The sequence below is a fragment of the Sciurus vulgaris genome (assembly GCF_902686455.1).
Source record: "Sciurus vulgaris genome assembly, chromosome: 8".
NCBI lineage: Eukaryota > Metazoa > Chordata > Mammalia > Rodentia > Sciuridae > Sciurus > Sciurus vulgaris.
The window spans coordinates 125,088,329-125,107,269 of record NC_136468.1 but is presented as its reverse complement, the minus strand read 5'-3'; the positions used below and the strand labels follow the sequence as shown (position 1 = coordinate 125,107,269).

Genomic DNA, 18,941 nt, shown 5'->3' with positions numbered 1-18,941 from the left:
TGTCCTGCCTCCCTGCAACCTGGGTACCCTTAGTCTTTGCTCTGGGAAGCTGACTCTTCTGGCCCTCAACCCAGGTGCAAAGGACCAGACAGGCAAACATGGGCTTTCCAGCTGTACCTTCTGTGATCTAAGAGTGTTCTGTTCATAGAATATGCCTCCCCCAAGAACTCCCCACTCGCCTTACTGCTCTGTAAAGCATGTCCCTGGTCCCAGAAGGCTCCAGGAGCCTCAAGGCAGAATTCATTTTCGGGCAGGAGAAAAGCTCTGTGCTTCTTCTGAGGGATGTTTCTCAGAGTATCCACAGAATGCTGGTGCTACCCAGGGCCTTTCACAAGACAGGTGCTGTTTGTCACTGACCACATACCCTTCACCACCAGGCAATTTGCTGGTTCAATAACACTGTTTGTTGTATTGTATTTCACAGCCGTAGCCTCTGGGAAGTGGGCTGTGTACCTCAGTATGAGCTGTTTGAACAGTTAGCTTCAGCATTCATTATCTGACTGAGTGTTTGGCACGAGTGCTTAAGGGCTCTTCTCTGTCCCACCCTTGGGATGACAGCTTGTGTGCCATGTGGGCCACACAGTACTCACCTCACGTGCTTTCTGTTTCTCTAACAGGTTGGTGGTTGGGGCCAGCTGTATCCTTTGTTAGCGTGCAGTGGTTGTCTTGGGACATGTACTTTTGTTCTCCTGAGTCCTCCTGATGATTTTTCTTCCCAGTGGGCACTTTGCTGCCTCATACTGGATGCTTACTGAACCTCTCAGGGATGAGGGTCTATGCCTCAGAGAAAGACAATTTGAGACTGACCTTCCAGGGTTAGAGCTTTCTGGAGACTCTTCCTGAGCCACACACTGAACCAGTGGAGCCAGCTGGGGCAGCTGGACACGGCTGTGAGGCAGCTAAACAGTCCTCCCTTGAGAACACCTTTGCTCTGGCCTCATTCCTTCAGAAGGAACAATCAAACCAGAGAGGGTCAAGAGAGGAGCCCCGGTGGGAGCCCAGGGTCAGGATGGAGGATGTTTGAAGGAAGATGAAAGCTTTGGAGCTTTCTAGCTGAGAATATAGACCCAAGATAGCAGCTTTGTGTCTTTCACCCATGAGATTCTTCTTCCTGTGCCTGGCCAGCAGCTCTCCACCTTTACTTAGACCCCTTCCTTGCTCCTGGGTGCAGGCCCGTCCCTGGAGGCTGAGATTAAACTCCAAAGCCAGAACAGATGACTATGGAGACACAGACCAGCCTAGTCCTTGGGTGCTATTGGAAGTACTTGATGCTCCAACTGGCAAAGCCCTTATCCCCCAGGCTGTGCACTTAAGACCTGGGATGGGAAGAGCTGTGCAGCTTATGATGGGAGCCTACCCTGGGGCTGGCTATGGATGGGTGTGGGTGTGGGATGCTGGAGCAGGGGCCTGGGGTCTTGGCCTCTTTTTTTCCTGGAGTCATGATCTTTTAGTGTTCCTTAGCCTGGCACTCACAGATGTGGCCCTGGAGTGTGCTGGCTTCCTCACGGGAATTAAACTGGACACCACTGTCATGATGCGCAGCATCCCCCTTCGGGGCTTCGACCAGGTAGTACAAGCAGCTTTGACTCCTGCTTTGCTACCCTGCTTCCCTCAGGACTGAATTCCCTTCTGCCCCCCGCCCCGAGGCAGGTACAGTTGTGGACTTGGAATAAAGTCTGTATCTTTAGAATTGAACAGGGGATTGTTCAGAAAATATAAAAATGCATTTGCTAGAACATGGAAGGAAGGGTTTGTGTGCATGAATGTGCACACAGCTGTACATACATTCTTCCTGCCAGGCTGAGGGGACATTTGTGGGAACACCAAGTCTAGCCTCAGGGACTATCAGTTTGGGTCACTCCTTCCATTTGTCCCATAAGTAAGTGGTGAGCATATGTCACAGAAGCCCTGTCCCCATCTCGAAGACCTTCAACTCCTTGGTCCCTCCTTGCTGAACACCTCTGGGGTCTATATCTCACTGCCACCTGGACTTCATGACATGTCCTCTTGTGCTTCACAGCAAATGTCTTCTTTGGTCATGGAGCACATGGAGTCTCATGGCACCCAGTTCCTGAAGGGTTGCATCCCCACCTGCATCAGGAGGCTCCCAGATGGCCAACTCCAGGTTACCTGGGAGGACCGTACCTCTGGCAAGAAGGACACAGGCATCTTTGACACTGTCCTGTGGGCCATAGGTAAGGGTACATCAAGCCACACACATACTGTCTCTGATCTCCCTGAAACCCATGGAAACCGGCAGAACCTTGTCCTTTGGAACAGAAATCTTTACCATTCCATTCCATCCCTTTGCCTCCCATGGCTCCCAACCAACCATTCTACAGGTTCCAAGGAAGGTTGGCTGCTGCCTGGGCCATTCATTGTAGAAGTCCCACATTGTAGAGGTACATTATCCACATCTGGCTATGGTGGGCACAGTGTGCCTCTATCTTTTTTTCTCTGTCCTGTCATGTTCTAGAAACAAATAAAAAAAGAGACCCAGATGTTATCAGCCAATTATTATCATTTAGTAAAGATAGTGAGTCCTCTAGCTCCCATGTCCTCTGATAGAATGTTCATTGAAGTTTCAGCATATAAATCCTATACATTTCCTGTGAGATTTAAGCCTTGCTATTTTTTTGTTTTGTTTTGTTTTTTTTACAAAATAGATGTTTTTTATTTTAGTTTCAAACTATAACTTGATAACTTAAAAATTCACCTTTTTTTATGTGTGTGGTGACAGGGACTAAATCTAGGGCACCACTCATGCTAGGCAAGCACTTTACCCCTGAGCTATATGCCCAACCTCATTTGCAGTTTTAACTATTAGGCATCCAGTATTAATGGCATCAAATGCATTCACATTGTTGTACAACCATCACTACCATCCATATTCAGAACTTTTTCATCATCTTCAAACTGAAACTCCATCCTCATTAAACAATAACTCCAGCCCCTTAGCAACCACCATCTCTTTTTCTGTCTCTATGAATTTGATGACTCTAGGTTTCTCATGTAAGTAGAAACATATAGCATGTGTCTTTTGTGCCTGGCCTGTTTTAATTAGCATAATGTCTTCAAGGTTTGTCCATGTAATAGCATATGACAGAATTCCCTCCATTTTAAGGTTGAACAATTTTGTTTATTCATTCATTTGCTGATGGAAACTTGGGTTGCTTCTACCTTTGGATTAGTATGACTAGTGTTATTATGAACATGGGTGTCCTCAAGCTAGTATTTATAACATAAAAATGATACAGGGGCTGTGAATGTAGCTAGGCAGAACACTTGCCTAGCATGTGTGAGGCCCTGGTTTAACCCTCCAGCACTGCAAAAACAAACAACAACAACAACAAAAAAAAAAAAAAGATTTTTTTTTCCAGTTCTAACTACGCTTTTAATGTCCTCTGATGCTTCCAGTGGGCAGCTTTGGATCCTGTAGGTCATGAGATGCTAGGTTCAAGATCTCATTGGACTTTCCAGAAGTCTTGGTCTGCAGGTTTCCAAAGGCAGCATCCAGTGATAGGGTAGAGGCATGCCTGGGAAGGTCTACCCAGTAGGCATGAACTAGCTACCTGCTCCCTGTGAGTGATGGGTCTAGTTTTTCATGAGGATGAAGGCTGAACAGATGTGACTGTATAAGTAGCTCATTGCTGACATTTGTTAAATACATGGCCTCCCTGGCTGTGCACCTAGGGAAAAGGGTGAAGAGTATGGATGCAGCCAGAGGAGATCCCTGCCCAGAGCCTGGGTCTGAGTGAAGGTGTCTTGGGACTACCCAGAACCCAGTAGGGGGAGTAGAAAGCTCAGATGCCATCTGAGTCATAGGCCTGCTGGGACTAGGGCACCATAGCTACTATGAATGGGCTCCCCTCAGGAGAACTGCAAGCTGTCTCCCCACCTCACCCCCTATACTGGAAATTGAATCCAGGGATACTTTATCACTAAGCTATATCCCCAGTCCTTTTTAATTTTTATTTTGAAACAGGGGCTTGCTAAATTGCTCAGACTGGCCTCAAACATGCATTCTTCCTGCTTCAGCCTCCTGAGTAACTAGATTACAAGTACGTGCCACTGCACCTAGTCAGGGTTATAGGTTCTCATTGGTAATGAGAATGCATGGAAGTCATGGAATGCATGCTGTTTCCTCTATGAGGACATCCCTGCCCAACTCAATACGAGCACCTTTTAGTTTTGGCTTCTAATTTTCCTAACTGTTCTGTCAACTTGCACATTTACAGAACAGTCAAGGTGTTGCTTTCTCCCATTATTTCTGATTCTCTCGAGTCTCACTATGCTGAGCCTTATCTGTGTCCCCCTGATGTGAGCCAGAGGGCTTAGAACTCAGGTCACTCTCAGAAGCCTCATGAAAGTGTTTACCAAGTAGCCCAAGATACTGTTTCATCAGTTCTTATCAAGGCTGGGTTAACCAGGGTCCCAGCATCCCCTAAGATGGGACTCCCAAAGGAGCCAAGCTGTATCACAGAACAATATGCTTCTGGAAAAAAAAAAAAAAAAAGCATCTATTTTTCCTGAGTTGTTTAGAACACATGAAAATTGAAATGAAGTATTCAGACCTTCCACTTATATATAGTGAACACAAGAGTACATTGGATGAGCAGGGATCTGAAATGCCCTGGAGTGTCTTTAGCACTTCTTGACCCAAAGTTGACCAGTTACCAAAGGAAATGTTCTTGGTCAAATTGTAGAAGTAAAATTTAAGCAAGTTCAGTATGATGACCACTACAAAGGATTAGGTACACCTTTTGGAGCAAAAAGTGTTAAACTCCATTCTAATCAGTGAGGTGACCAGTTTCTTGTTTCCTACCCACTCCCCAGCCTGCCCCTTTGTCTTCTGTACTCCCACCATTGGCACACAGAACCCTTATCTCACCTTTGAATGGAGGGGTGGGCAATGCAGCAGATGCTGTTGGATGGCAGTGGCTCAAGAGAGCCAAGGACCATGCCTTTGGAAAACCCCGAGTCCTCCCATCTTCCAGGAAGGTCCCTGGCAGGAGACAAATAAGGCCTCTGCCTGGCAGAGTTGCCATGCTGCATACACACACCCTCCCCCACTGAAAGTCCATTCTATATTTTGTATTTTCAAAAAGAGCATCCCCCAGACAGTCTGCCTGGTGTGATTGATGCTGGGGATGTAAGCTTTTCACAGTCCTTGGCCTTTGACCTTGCTTCCCCAGGGCTGTGGCAGTGGCGGCAGCAGTTTCTGGCACGCCTTCTGGGAGGTGGGAGGGGGGAGCACAGGCATGTGCTGACTTTGCTGCTCCCTCTGAGCCAGGTTTTGTAAACATTCAGGAGCCACTTCCCAGTTTAACAACTGGTAATCTTTTCTGCTGGTTTGCACTGATAAGCCTTTAAACAAGCATTATTTCTACTTGTAATAAAGGATGATCCGTTCCAGAAGGTTAAAATAAAATGCCTTGGGGGGCTGCATATCTGGCACCACTAGCATCTCCTTGGATGGTGCTTCTTGTCCTGAGCAGCAAGCATTGTGTCCAAACAAGCTGGTCTTTGATAGGTGTTTAAAAAAAAAACAGAAAAGGAAAGGATGCCTTTTTTGTCTCCAAGAACACACACAGAAGGGGCCCAGACACTGCAATGGACCTTCGGAGTGGCCTGTGTCCTGCAGCCCTTGAGCCCTTCATGTTAGCATCATGAAGTGAGTGCTGCAAGTCTGGAAGCTGAAGAGGACTCAGCCTCTTCCTCGGCATAGCCTTGATCTCCACTTGGTGGATTAAACACATTAGCAGTTAAAGCAGTTAATTGCTGTGCAGGGGGCCCCCTCATTGTTTGTCTCTGAATCACCCGCCCACACCAGGTGTCTCAGATAATAGACTGGGAACTTCAGCAAGGAGGATTTCCTGTCTGCAGATGTGCCGATTACAGCGCTGAGTGAAGACAGTCAGCCTGCACACAGGCCACTGCGGGCTCGAATTCGCCCATCAAGTTAACCAGTTGTGGCCTGAATTCACAGCTGTCTGGGGAAAGGGACCAGGATGGGCATCCCAGCAGATGCCCCTGCAGTGTAGACATGCCTAAGGTCTAGCCGAACTTTGGGTGTTAAAGAAGGGAAAGAATGCTTCTGGAGTTCAGTCTTGGGAAAACCCAGAGCTGAGATTGTCATGTGCCTTTCAACATCCCAGGTCCCTCTGGATGGTTCTCTGTCCCTTTCTTAGAAAGATGACAAAGACTCCATCCGGTACATCCATCTCTGGGCCACCAGAGTCCTGCCAGTAGTGGGAAGAGCCAGTGTGTAGCAGAGGGGCCTCATTGCATCTCCGGGGCCTGCAGCCTGGATGGTGTTGTTCCTGCTATCCTGAATGCCTAGGGGGGCAGTGAGGTCTGCCTGGAGAACTTCTCAAGACTGGCAGATGAAACCTGGGTGAAGAAATCAGCCTGATTCTCACTTCTAGCCACTGAGGCTATTTCCTCTCTTTCAACCTTTGTCTTAGACAACTTAGTGTCATATGCCCACTTCTGAGTCTCTGAAATGGTGTAAGGGAAGCCAGCAAGCCCTGGTTTTTGGGCACTGTAGCTTGGCTTCTCCACGTCTATCTGGCCTCTGTGTGAAGGCTGCCACAGGAGCTGCCCCATGTACGTACACTTCACCTCACGTAGTATATGCTCCTGACCCATGGCCAGGGAGGCTGGGAAGACTATGGTGGGGATCCCTCAGTGCCCAAGAAGGGCATTGGCCCAGAGGGGCCACAGCCTGTGACTCTTCCACCCAGGACTGGTTGCTTGTGTTTACATAGTGACCATCTTAGCTCAACTGTATTCAGTCAAGCCTCCCCAACGTTACAGACACAGTCCATGCAAGTCCCTGCAGAATGTCCCTCCCCCTGTAGAATGCCAGGCAGCCAGAGAGAAGGTCAAAGGCTAAACAGAACGGAGTTCCCCAAGTCTGGGAATTCGTGACGGAAATATTCTGAGCCCTGTGAGAAGGAATAGGTGGATCAGGGTGTGGTGCCTCCTGAAGTCCATGAAGGAAGACTTAGCCCCCATGGCTGAGTGCTCAGACACTGGGAAGGAGCTGATAGGTACTATAGAGCATGGACATAGTAGTCTGGAGAACCTTATACCTCCCCAGGCCAAACCTACCAGGAACCTGCACCTGGGGTCTCATAGCTGTGGGTGGAGGACCTGGGAGTCATTGAGAAGGAGCCATTCAAGAAAAAGAAGAGGAGGAGGGAGAGGATGAAGGAAGAGGAAAGGAGGATCACTTGTGTCCAGCAGAGCAGGTAGTAATGAATGATGCCTGCCTTCTGGGTGGTTTTTGTCCTATAGCCCTCTCTGACCCCTCCTTGGAGAAGGACTGACTGGCAGGCATGGTGGATGGACTACCCCTGGGCCAGCATCAGCAGCTAGTAGGACTACCAGTATGATTGGAAGAGATCTGGTCCTTCCCCAGTGTTCTGAGTGTTCTCAGGGGCCAAATCCTGCCCACTTCGGGGTCCCTGAGCTAGAGTGAGGGGCTGTCCTATTGGCAGATCACATGGCTGGGCCTGGGAAAGAAGGCAGCTCCAGTGGCCAGAGGTTTTAGCATAGGGCTTACTGAATATCCCCCGTCAAAGATTCATCCACATATTTACTCAGAGGAGGAAGTGAGAATGTCCATTTATACCTGGAATTTTAATGCCCTCATCATTTGCAGAAAATACGACAGAGCATTATATATCATCTACATAAGAAACTCTTATCAGGAAAACCAATGAAGATGTCTGTCAATGAATGAGAAAAGGCAAGAACTGGCAATCTACCAAAGAACAATAGTTAGTAAACATGTGGCCAGAAAGTACTTAATTTATTAATCATCAAAGAAGTATAAATTAAAACAGTATGAGAGAAACCTCTGAGCCACCCCTCTTCCCCAGTGAAAGTATGTAGTTCAAGAATAAGCCATCTGCCAAGTGTAGTGGCACTTGCTTGTAATCCCAGCGACTTGGGAGGCTGAGGCAAGAGGATTGCAAATTCAAATCCAGGTTCAGCAATTTAGCAAGGCTTTGAGCAACTTACCAAGACCCTGTCTCAAAATAAAAAATTAAAAAAGGGCTGGGGGTGTGACTCAGTGGTTAAGTGCCCCTGGGTTCAATCCCTGATACCAATAAGGAAGAAGAACGAGGAGGAGGAGAAGGGGAAGGAGGAGAAGCCATCCTGAGTGACTGGGAAGCTTCACCCTTCTGTCTAGCTGTCCCTTCTCTGAGGATTTGTCCCAAGAAACCAAGCAACCATAAACAAAGAAGTGCCCTGGTTGTCTAGCCTGGTGGTATCTGGGAAGGAGAGGCTCAGAAATCACTAAATATCCCACCCCAGGTGGAGACTGTTCAATATTTCTTTTCTTTCTTTCTTTTTTTTTTTTTTTTTTTTTTTTTTGTGGTGCTGGGGATTTGAACCCAGGGCCTTGTGCTTGCGAGGCAAGCACTCAACCAGCTGAGCTATATCCCCAGCCCTGTTCAATATTTCTTGACAAATACCACACTAGGCTTTCTAGAGTTGAGGCCATGAGGCTGGAGCTACAAAAAGTACAAAGGCCCCTGCAAAGAGACCTAGAGCTGGCATCCTGGGACCCAGCTGGGACTGAGAAAACTCTGAGCACAGTGTGCAGAATAACAGACATAGGATCTCTTTCCCCCCAAAAAAATTGGCTGAGTGACCTTTATAGTTGCATAAAACAAGAGAAAAATTGTCAAGGAGATGCTCAGGGCATGTTGACCTGCATCTTGCTTCTCACACCATGTAGGGCCCACTGGGACTAGGCCCAGTGTGGCTAAAGCTACCCTATTTATTGACCTTGGCACCTATTCCTCATCTACTAGAGATTCAGCCCCAAACTGAGGGGGTACCTACAACACCTGAGTGGATCCTCAGCACCAGCAGGGAGATATGACCTTGCTCTGAGTATAAGGGAGCAGTTTCTGGTGGTTATGGGATATGTTTGAGGTCATGGGGCCACCCTGTCTCCTCTGTAGCCACTAATAGTCCTATACTTAGCCAGGCCCAGAGTAGGGGCTCAGGTCTTAGTGCCCTGGCTGGCAGGGCCTGTCATAGCTTTAAGACATGGCCCCACGATGTGGAGCACCTGGATGGAGCTGGCCTCTGCCCACTAGGGTCAACCCCTGCCAACATAACTTCTAAACTCTGCTCTTCTCAAGGTTGGACTTCACTGGTATACCCATAGCTGCCCTTCTCAAGGCTGGACTTCACTGCCTGTCTTGGTCTCTCTCTTCCTCCCTCCTTTACCATCTATTCCGAAAGTATCAATAAGCATGCAACAGAATATGCTGGGCAAGTTCTTTGCCACACTGTCCGTTCCTTTTCCATCCAGCCATCTATTTCCCACATATTCATATTCTCACATACTTCCCAAATGTACACATACAATATGTCCTAAAAAGTCCTGTCCTTGAAATGGATTGTGGAGACCACTTGGTTCAATACCTCCATTAACTCCTGCAACTGCTTTTAAATGTAATGACATTTTAGCCAGGCTCAATGGCACATACCTATAATCCCAGTGACTTGGGAAGCTGAGGCAGGAGGATTGCAAGTTCAAGGGCAGCCTCAGCAATTTAGCAAGGCCCTAAGCAATTTAGCAAGGTACAAAAGGCTGGGAATGTGATTCACTGGCAAAACACCCTTGGGCTTAGTTTCCAGTACCAATCAATCAATCAATATTTTGATCAACAGTGTGACTATAAGGTTTATAATAGAACTGAAAATTTTCTATTGCATAATGACCACTTCACAGCTATTATAACATTGTAATGCAATAATTGTTTGTGGTGGTACTGATGCAAACAAATATATTTAGATGCACAAATAATTTCCATTGTGACAATTGCATACAGTGTCCAGAGAGTAAAATACTGTGCTGGTTTGTAGCTTAGGAGTAGTAGGCTGTACACATGCTCTCACATGTGTGCATACACACACATAATCTCTGTATGCTCATATACCCATATATATGCACATACATGTGCGCATATATATATATATATATACAGGGGAGTGTGTGTACACAAGGTGGCCAGCATTGCAGCTAATTGCTTTAGCTCCAACACAGAGCTGTCACCAGGAAGCAGCTGGTGAGCTGGACAGACCAGCATGGGGAGGGACCCAACAATTGAGCTATGGGCTCCTAGCCTGAGGGACCCATATCTTCTGCATGCACCAGCCCTACCCATGTGGCCCCTGCTCCTTCCTCTGATGTGGTCTCACGCCACTGAGTCTGGGCTGATCCTGACTGGTGCCAACCCACCTGACACCCAGTTCCTGTGGCCTAGCAGCGCCAAGAGGCTGGAGCCAGCCTCCCATGAACTTGAGCAACTTGGCTTAGCTGAGCCTCTGTGTTTTGACTTTCCGCTCTGGGGCAGCAGCTGGAGACTTAAAGTTTCCTTTACATAGGGGCTTCATCTGCCCAGAAGTTCAGGTGGGTGCCACCCACTTCCCGACTGCTGCCTGCTAAACTCTGTTTTGTCTGAGACTCCAAGAGCTGATAAAATGATACCTCTAAAAGCAAATCACTTTTGTCATTGGGGAATCACCTTGAACCACTGGGAGCCAAGAGCACCCTACTCCTGCTGGATTAGGCTCAGCCAGGTCATACTCCTCAGATTTTGATGCTAAAGGGACCTCCACTGACAGCTCAGCTATGACAAGGCCCATATGTTGCCTCTCTGCCTGCAGGCCCAGAGCTGTGTGAAGTCTGGAGGGGACAGCCATGCTGATGCTACCAGGGACTACCACCACCCCTCCTGGCTTTTCATCCGAAAGCAAGATTAGTAGGCTCCAAATATGTGTGATGTGATTCAGACATTGCCCCAAATCCCAGCTCCTTTTTTTTTTTTTTTTGAGACCTCAACTGTGAAGTCTCAAAACTGGAACTGTTTGCTGGGCAGCCACTTGGGGCATGTGGGAGAGGACTTCAGGACATGGAGTGGCTGGGAGACCTGGCTGCCAGCCCTGCTCATTCACCACCTGTGATGGCTCCCTGATAAGGAGTTTGTGGGCCTGATCTGAGAGTCTGGGCAGAGCATGAGCTTGCAAATATTCATTGCTGGCTCTTGTTGACTTGCATGTAACACAGCACCCACTTCAGGACATACTATTGGACTATGGAGATACATGGCCACAAACTGTCCACTCATTCTGTTAGCAGAGAGGAATGTGAACCCATTCTGATATGAGGAGCTTGCCTCTAAGAGGCGCCTAGTAACAGGGGATGGTGAATGCTTCAGGGGAGTCCTGGGGGCCCAATAGAGTGGAGAGAAGAGTGCTCCTCCTAGGAAGGGCCATGTAGGGAAGTGCCAGGTAGTCAGCTCACTTGGAGCTCCACATAGACATCCCACACCCCAAAATGCAAGACAGTCATGGGGCTTGCACTCTACTTGGACAGAGCAACCACTCCTATGAGTGCCCTGGGTCATAGGTATTTTCCCTTTGGGGTGTGCTATTTTTCCAAGCTGCCTGGCCTTCTCTGTTGTGTGGTATCTTTGATCATACTCTGCCTCATCCACAAGCCATCTAGACCAGGCAGAGCCTGATCTCGGTGGGAGGCATTTAGAGATCCCATTCTGGGGCGAGGGTCACTCAGTCATTTCTGCTGCTAGATCAGAGCCCAGAACTTCATATTTTAGAAACGAAATTGTGATTTATAGTTGAAATTTGAAATTATAGGGTCTTAACTGTTCTCTTTGAGTGACACATTAGACTTCTTTGTGGCTTGTATCACTATTAGGATATAATCCTCTAAGGATGCCCCATGGAAACATGGGCTACTTCTATCTCTTCAACAGTAGTTGAGCCAGGTGCAGTGGCAACACACCTGTAATCCCAGCAACTCAGGAGGCTGAGGCAGGAGGATTACAAGTTTGAGGCCAGCCTCAGCAACTTAGCAAGGCCCTAAGCAACTTAGTGAGACCCTTTCTTAATTGAAAAAAAAAAAAAAAGGACTGGGGATGTAGTTCAGTGGTTAAGGACCCTGAGTTTCAATCCCTGGTACCAAAAAAATGTCAACCTTTGTCCATGGATTCAACCAACTGCGGATGGAAAATACTTATTTAAAATACTGTGCTGCTTCACTGTACTGAACATGTACAGACTTTTTGTCTTGTCATGATTACTTAAACAATATGGTGTAACAATTATTTAGCATTGACATTGTATTAGATATTATCAATAATGTAGAGATAAAGCGTACAGGAGGATGTGGGTAGATTATATGCAAACACTATGCCATTTTGTATAAGGCACTTGAGCATTATTATCCCTGATGGGGGTGGGCAGAAGTTCCTGGAACCAGTCTCCCATAGGTACAACTATGATACTTTTTTTGTGTGTGCTCTGTAACCAACATTATATGAAGTTAGGTTAATTCATTTTAGGTTGTTTATGGTTTTTAGGAATTTTTTCCTGCATTAATATAATTTTATTTTTTTAATATATAATTGTGTAGAATTTAAAAAAGAAAAGGTGTCACAAGTTGTGTTTAGACCAGTCTTGTTTCCATCTCTGTCCCTCTGTCCTCTTCTCTCCCTTTCTGTAGGATAGGGCTTTTATACTTTCATTGATTCCTTTTGCAAATGTTTGTGTGTGTTATGTGAGTACATGTATGTACATGTGCATTTCCTCCATCCTCACAAGGATGCTCTGCATACTCACTGCCTTGCTGTGTGCCTTTCCTTACTCCATCTAAGAAGCCACTCAGATTAACCTAAGGAGCCCCCCTGACTCATCAGCATAGGGATTCCCTGTGCTAAAGTTCAGGCAGACTAACTGGCTCTTCAGTGGGCTCATGGCTTCCCATGTGACCATTAAGGCAGGATGGTGGAGAAATCTCCATGTGAGCCACATGCCTCATCTTGTCTGAATCTCACATTGGCACCTTTTACAGATGAGAACACTAAAGCTCATAGAAAAGGGACTTGTCCAGGTTTTCTTGTTGATGGCGGGGCAGGCAACCCCAGGCAGTCATCTCCTAGCATATAGTAGTCCAAAGCAGAGCCTACCAAGGGCCCAGGGCCCACCTCCAGGAAGCACTGTCTATGGCAGCATGTCAGTTGAAGGGTCCATGTAGGGTTACTTCTAGGGCCTAAGTTGTCCTACCCTGGGTTGTGGGGGCCAGACCTCCTCTTCATTGTCAGAAACAAAAAATAATATGCAACCTCTTCATGTTACAACCAAAGGAAAGGGTCTAGGGATATAGTTCAATGGTAGAACACTTAACTAGCACACAAAGGTCCTTGGTTTGATCTCCAGTACTGGGGGAAAAAGAAAACAACCAAAGGAATAAAGAAGGTATCATTAGTATAAAAGGAGGCCCTATGCACACACCCTCAGGGGGTGACTTGAGCATTAACTGAGACTTCATCCCAGGACACATCCAACTGTGCCTCAGCCTGTCCAGATGAGAAAGAGGCCCTCAGAGTATTTTGGTATCCCTCAAAGGAGGCCCAGCTGGACTCACAAAGTCTGGGGACTATGTTCTTGGTGCCTAATGGCAGTGGGCTGCAGCAGTGACACGGCAAGGACAGAGCACTAGTTGCTAACAGCTCCACTCTGTTCCCAAGGAAGGGCTGGTTTCTCAAGATGAAGTCAGTACCAGAACTATTCTTGCCATCACTGGTGGTGGTGCAGGCTGGGTTGGGTCCCATGGAAGGTTCTGGAGTCATTTCTAGCACTGGGCAGCAATTGCATTTTCAAGCATCTGCTCCTTCCCCACATGCCAGAAGGCAGCCCCTGAGATGCTTCCCTCTTCAGTGGGTGACATCCCACCATATGCAGTAGTGTAGTTGTATCATTTGATAAATGTTCATAACAGGCACCCCCTGCGCCATTCCATGATGAAGCCGCTTATCTGCAAAACTGCAGAAGCCAGAAGCCCTTTGAGACCATCTGTATTTTATATTGACCATTTCTTTCTTCCTTTTTTTTTTTTGGTGGTGGTGGTGCTGGGGATTGAACTGAACCCAGGGCCTTGTGCATGCGAGGCAAGCACTCTACCAACTGACCTATATCGCCAGCCCACATTTAACCATTTCTAAGACCATTTTGAGAAGTGTGTTAATCTTTTTCTTCCTCCTCCTTCTCTTCCTTTTCTCCTCATTCTCCTTCTTTTCCTCCTCCTTCTCTTCCTTTTCCTCCTCCTTCTCCTCCTCCTCCTTCTCCTTCTCCTCCTCTTTTTTTTTTTTTGAGACAGGGGTTTCACTATGTTGTCCAGGCTAACCTCAAACTTCTGGGCTCCGGTGATCCTCCTCCCTTTGTCTTCTAAGTAGCTGAGACTATAGGTATACCACAGCCATGCCCAGCTCCAAGAAATGTTTTAAATAAAAGGAATCTAGGCTAGAACTGCTGAAGAAAATCTTTCAACCATCTCTATATTTCCTTCAGGTCGAATTCCAGAAACGAGAAATCTGAATCTGGAGGAAGTTGGAGTGAATATAAACCCCGAGAATCAAAAGATCATTGTTGATGCCCAGGAGGTCACCTCTGTCCCCAACATCTATGCCATTGGAGATGTTGCTGAGGTATGACCTATGCCCCTCTGTCCATCCCCGGTGGCCAGTATCCCCCCACCTACCTATCCCAGCTGGGCTGTGTTCCTGTGGCTGCTGTCACATGGAAAAGAGACCTTTCTTCAATTACAGAGGCATTGGGCCAAACCTTAGGGGTTGATATTCTAGAAAGAATTGGGTGTTAGACTCAGTTCTTTCAAAAGCTTTTCCTTTCTGTGGAGAGTTAGAGTGAGATAGCTTTAAAAAATAACTGTAAGCTCTATTAGCCAAATCTCACAAATGGCATTGCTGGATGTGGCCGTAGGGCCATTCTGTCCCCACAGGAATAGAAGGGCAGGCTCAGTTCAGCCCTTCCTGGCTCTGCCCTCTTCACCTCATGTTTCCCTCTGATCTGCAGGCAGATTCAGTTCCATCCCTGATTAGGTTATCACATGGGAGCAGGGCCTCTGCTTCTTACTGTTGCTGTGAATGGGGACCAGTGTTGATCTTTCCTGGGTCGGGGGTTCAATCCAAGGAAGACACAAAGACCTTGGAGTCTGCCTCCATCCACCAGGTCTGCACTACAGCTACTTCCCTGCCTTACTATGTCCCCTGGAAAGTAGGGACTGTACCACCTCCCTAGTGAGACCCTGGTGGAAGGCTCTGGACCCCCCTCCTAGCTTGAGAGGCATCTAGTCACCATCCCTCTCCTTTATGGGCCCTCAGCAAGAAACCTGCATGGTCAGTCTCGGGACACTGTCCCCACATCCTCAGGAGCAGTTGGCCTGACCTGCATGTTTTTAATGTATTCAGGGGAAGGTGCCTCAGGAGGTCCCTGGTCAAATAAGCTGAGAGGTGCTCTCTGCATTCCCAGGCCCTGTCACCTCTTTACAGTGAGATATGCCAATGTCATCCATGTGTGTGTTCATGTCCTGATTTGTTACAACAAATCACCATAAACTCAGTGGCTTAAAACAACAGATATTCATCTCTCACATTCTGGGGGCTGGAAGTCTGAAACAAAGGTGTAGGCCAGGCTGCACACCCCAGGACCTGCCAGAGAAGGATTTTTCTTGTCTCCTCCAATTTCTGATGGCCCTGTGAGTTGCTTGAATCCTGACCACATCACTTCAGTGTACCCCATCTCCTCCATGTACGTGTCTTTGTACCCTTATTTGTCTCCTAGAAAAGTTCCCCATCAGATTTAGGGCCCATCCCAATCCACTGCAACCTTAATTATATCTGCAAAGACCCTGTTTCCAAATAAGGACACATTCTGAGATTGCAGGCAGTCATGAATTTTCTAAGTCTCTGTTCAACCCACCCCAATATATTAATGCACATTCATACATCAGGTATTATTTGAGTGCCCACTGCATACCAGGCATTTTTCTGGGTACTGGGGACACTGCAGGAGCAAATGTCACACCCCACGTGGTGATGTATCTTGGAAAGGGTCATAGATGATAGTAAGTACACTATTTCAGATGTCAAAAGATGTGTAATACTAGGAATCAGGAGAGACCTGGAAGGAGTTAACAGAGGGGGCCTAGTGGGTGTCCACCCCTGTGCTGGAGCAGAGCAGACTTGGTGGGAATACTAGTGCCCTCAGGAGTGTACAGACACTACCCTGCCCTGGACCACCCTGGAACCCACTTTGAGAAATGCCAGCAAGGAGCCTGGAGGGAATGGGAGCCAGTATCTGAGAATAGCAGGTCCCTGGGTGGGACATCCTAGAGCTATGGGCATTATTATCAGTGCTGAAGGACTTCCTCCATGTTGCGCTCTGCTGAGGCTCACACAAGGGAAAAGCTTGGCATACGTGTAGAAACGTCAGGGCAGAAGGCTGTGCAAGGCAAGGCTTTCCCTTGTTCCTGGGGACCAGACTGCTTATCTGCTATGAGTTAATCCTGCCAAATACTGGCCCCCACACCAGTCCCTCCTGCTGGGACAACAGAGTCCTTTATGGCCCCCAGTGTACCAGAGGATCACCCACCAGCCATTGCCAATGCTCAGATGTGAGCCAAGTTACTGCCACTCAAGCACCTCAGACCTCTGTGACCCAAGTTCAGGAAACTGTGTGTAGAGCACTGGAGGATCCTGGGCACCCACTGCTACCAGATGCAACCCCCACACCCTGCCAGGTAGATGTTCCAAGGCTCCCCAGGTGGAGGATGACTAGGGGACAGCTCTGATGGGACCTGCTATCAGAGTCCATCCCCTTCCCTGCTGGATAGTATATGACCCATCAAAATAATGGTTTCTATGTCGACTCACTCCATCCCACTTAGCTGGGCAGTGCTATTGCTAGGTTTCTGCCTGTGTACAGTTTGGATGTGCTGATCTATTTGCAGGCTTCTGTTGAATCCTGTGAGTGCTGTACCCTAAGATAGCACCTGTTTTCTTACCAGCACCTCTGTGCATCCTATGAAGCCTTCTTTGCACCTACTAGTTGAAGTTCCTTCATCTGCACTAACATGCAGCTCCCAGTCTGCAGGGCCTATAATATTGTGAGAGAAACTATAATACTTTGAACTACATTGCCAGAAACACACGACAAATACAAAGGCATTTTTTGCAGTTTCAAAGGTTATTTTGAAAAGTACAAAGAGTTAACTCCCAATGTTAGACCAGAGCTGGGAAGAGCCCTGAGGGTTGGGGGCAGGGGGATATTGTTTAATAAGATATTGTGTGCTGTGTGCATGGATGTTTCCGCAGTTAGTCAGGCCTGGTGGAATGCACAGGCTGCTTTCCTGAGTTTATCTCTGCAGATCTCTATTCATTTCTGGAATGCCAAACAACATCTGCATTTCCTGCTGCAGAAGTGACTGGCAACAGATCCCAGACCTACATGTGCAAGAAAACCCGAGACAGGGCACACCCTGAGGTGGAGAAATATCCCTTAGAATGATACTTTGATTTGGGATTTGTCATGGGCTGGGCCATGCACTTCAAGCTGTGTATCAGGAGCATATGGGCTACTTGGGGCCTATTTTAGCTGTAATCCCAGTTAATGGGAACTGTAGCAAGGATCTCTTTTGAGCTTTGTCATGGGCACAGCCCTTTGAGTTAATTAACATGAATGAGGGGTTCAGAGAGAATCTTTGAGTGAGTGAAGGTGACCTGGCTGAGCCCATTAGCAGTTCATTTTCTTTTCCTGGAAAGAGGGTTATAAGCATAGGTTCCTCCCCAGAACAGCCATTGAGAGAATAAGCAAACTAATGAATGCCTTGGCATTCCTACACCTTCTCACCATGGGAGAATCAACCTCCAGTGGGGAAAACTCTCAACTCACTGCAGTTCTGTGGAAAACAGTGTTTGGGGAGTTTCAACAGGAAGCTGCCCACGAGGAAGGTGATGGTTGGTGCACCCTTGGATGTGGTACTAATGTAACCTTGAGTTCCTCCCATCAGGGGCGACCTGAGCTGACACCCACAGCTATCATGGCGGGGAAACTTCTGGCCCAGCGGCTCTTCGGACAATCCTCAGACTTGATGGATTATAACAATGTGAGTTCTCTTAAAGACCCCCAAGTCTATCCTGGAAAAAGCTGAGGCTAGATCTTCTGTATTGGTTAGGGCATAGGGGGGCGGTGTGCTCTGGTATGCCTACATTTGCATGGTACGTGTGTGCATATGCAAGTGGGTATGTGTATGTGAGCGTTTTGTACACATATATGAACACATGTGGTGGTTTAATCCAAGAGTGCAGCCCAAGAACTGTGAATGAATCCATTTGCTGTGCTTGTAGCCTGCCAGCCACTGTGACTGGAGCCCTCCTGGCCTGTGATCACTTCTCTTTGAATTACACAATGGAGACTTTCAATTTGTGGGGTCTGGGGGCATACCTGACTCCAGACCTGCTTTCTAGGTTCCCACTACTGTCTTCACTCCATTGGAATATGGCTGTGTGGGGTTGTCAGAAGAGGAGGCTGTGGCTCGCCATGGACAGGAGCATATTGAGGTAGGGGGCTATGGGCAGTGATGGTGCATATGTGGCCCTCACCCCCACAGATGGTCCCACCCTGGATGTAAGCTTTGCGAACAGGGGTGTTTATGTCCGTGCTTCCTGGGAGCTGTGGATTGGCATGGCAGGATATGGAAACCCTGAATGATGGCTATGGTGCAGTGGGAGGCAGAGGCCTCTGGCAGCTTTGGTGTGGGCTGAGCTCCTCTAGTCTCAATGACCATCTGCTGCTCATGTCATGTGACTATGGAAGGGCCCCAAGATGCCTCATTCTGAGCCTGCGTGGTCCAGCAGCCTCTAGCCCCCATGCCGAGGTGTGCAACACATCAGGGGTCCTCTCCATGGTCCAAGCAGCTCCCTGCTAGTCTCAGGGCATTGAAGTGCCAGCCCCATTCCAGCATGAAGAGTCTTTGTCACAGAAGATGCAAGGGCCCAAGTGCCTCTCTGGTTCTCACCATCTCACAGGGG

The 18,941-nt window shown here is 47.7% G+C and overlaps 1 protein-coding gene across 4 annotated transcripts in view; it reads left to right on the top strand.

Moving 5' to 3' along the window:
* The window catches only part of TXNRD2 (thioredoxin reductase 2), a 65,972-nt gene that overhangs the window by 27,888 nt on the left and 19,143 nt on the right, over window positions 1-18,941 (top strand). For all 4 annotated transcript variants that reach the window (XM_079152177.1, XM_079152174.1, XM_079152175.1 and 1 more), the window contains exons 9-14: window positions 618-637; window positions 1,476-1,567; window positions 2,021-2,195; window positions 14,404-14,540; window positions 17,921-18,016; window positions 18,378-18,470. In XM_079152177.1, the coding sequence (XP_079008303.1) occupies window positions 618-637; window positions 1,476-1,567; window positions 2,021-2,195; window positions 14,404-14,540; window positions 17,921-18,016; window positions 18,378-18,470 (613 nt within the window). The remainder of the gene's footprint in view (window positions 1-617; window positions 638-1,475; window positions 1,568-2,020; window positions 2,196-14,403; window positions 14,541-17,920; window positions 18,017-18,377; window positions 18,471-18,941) is intronic.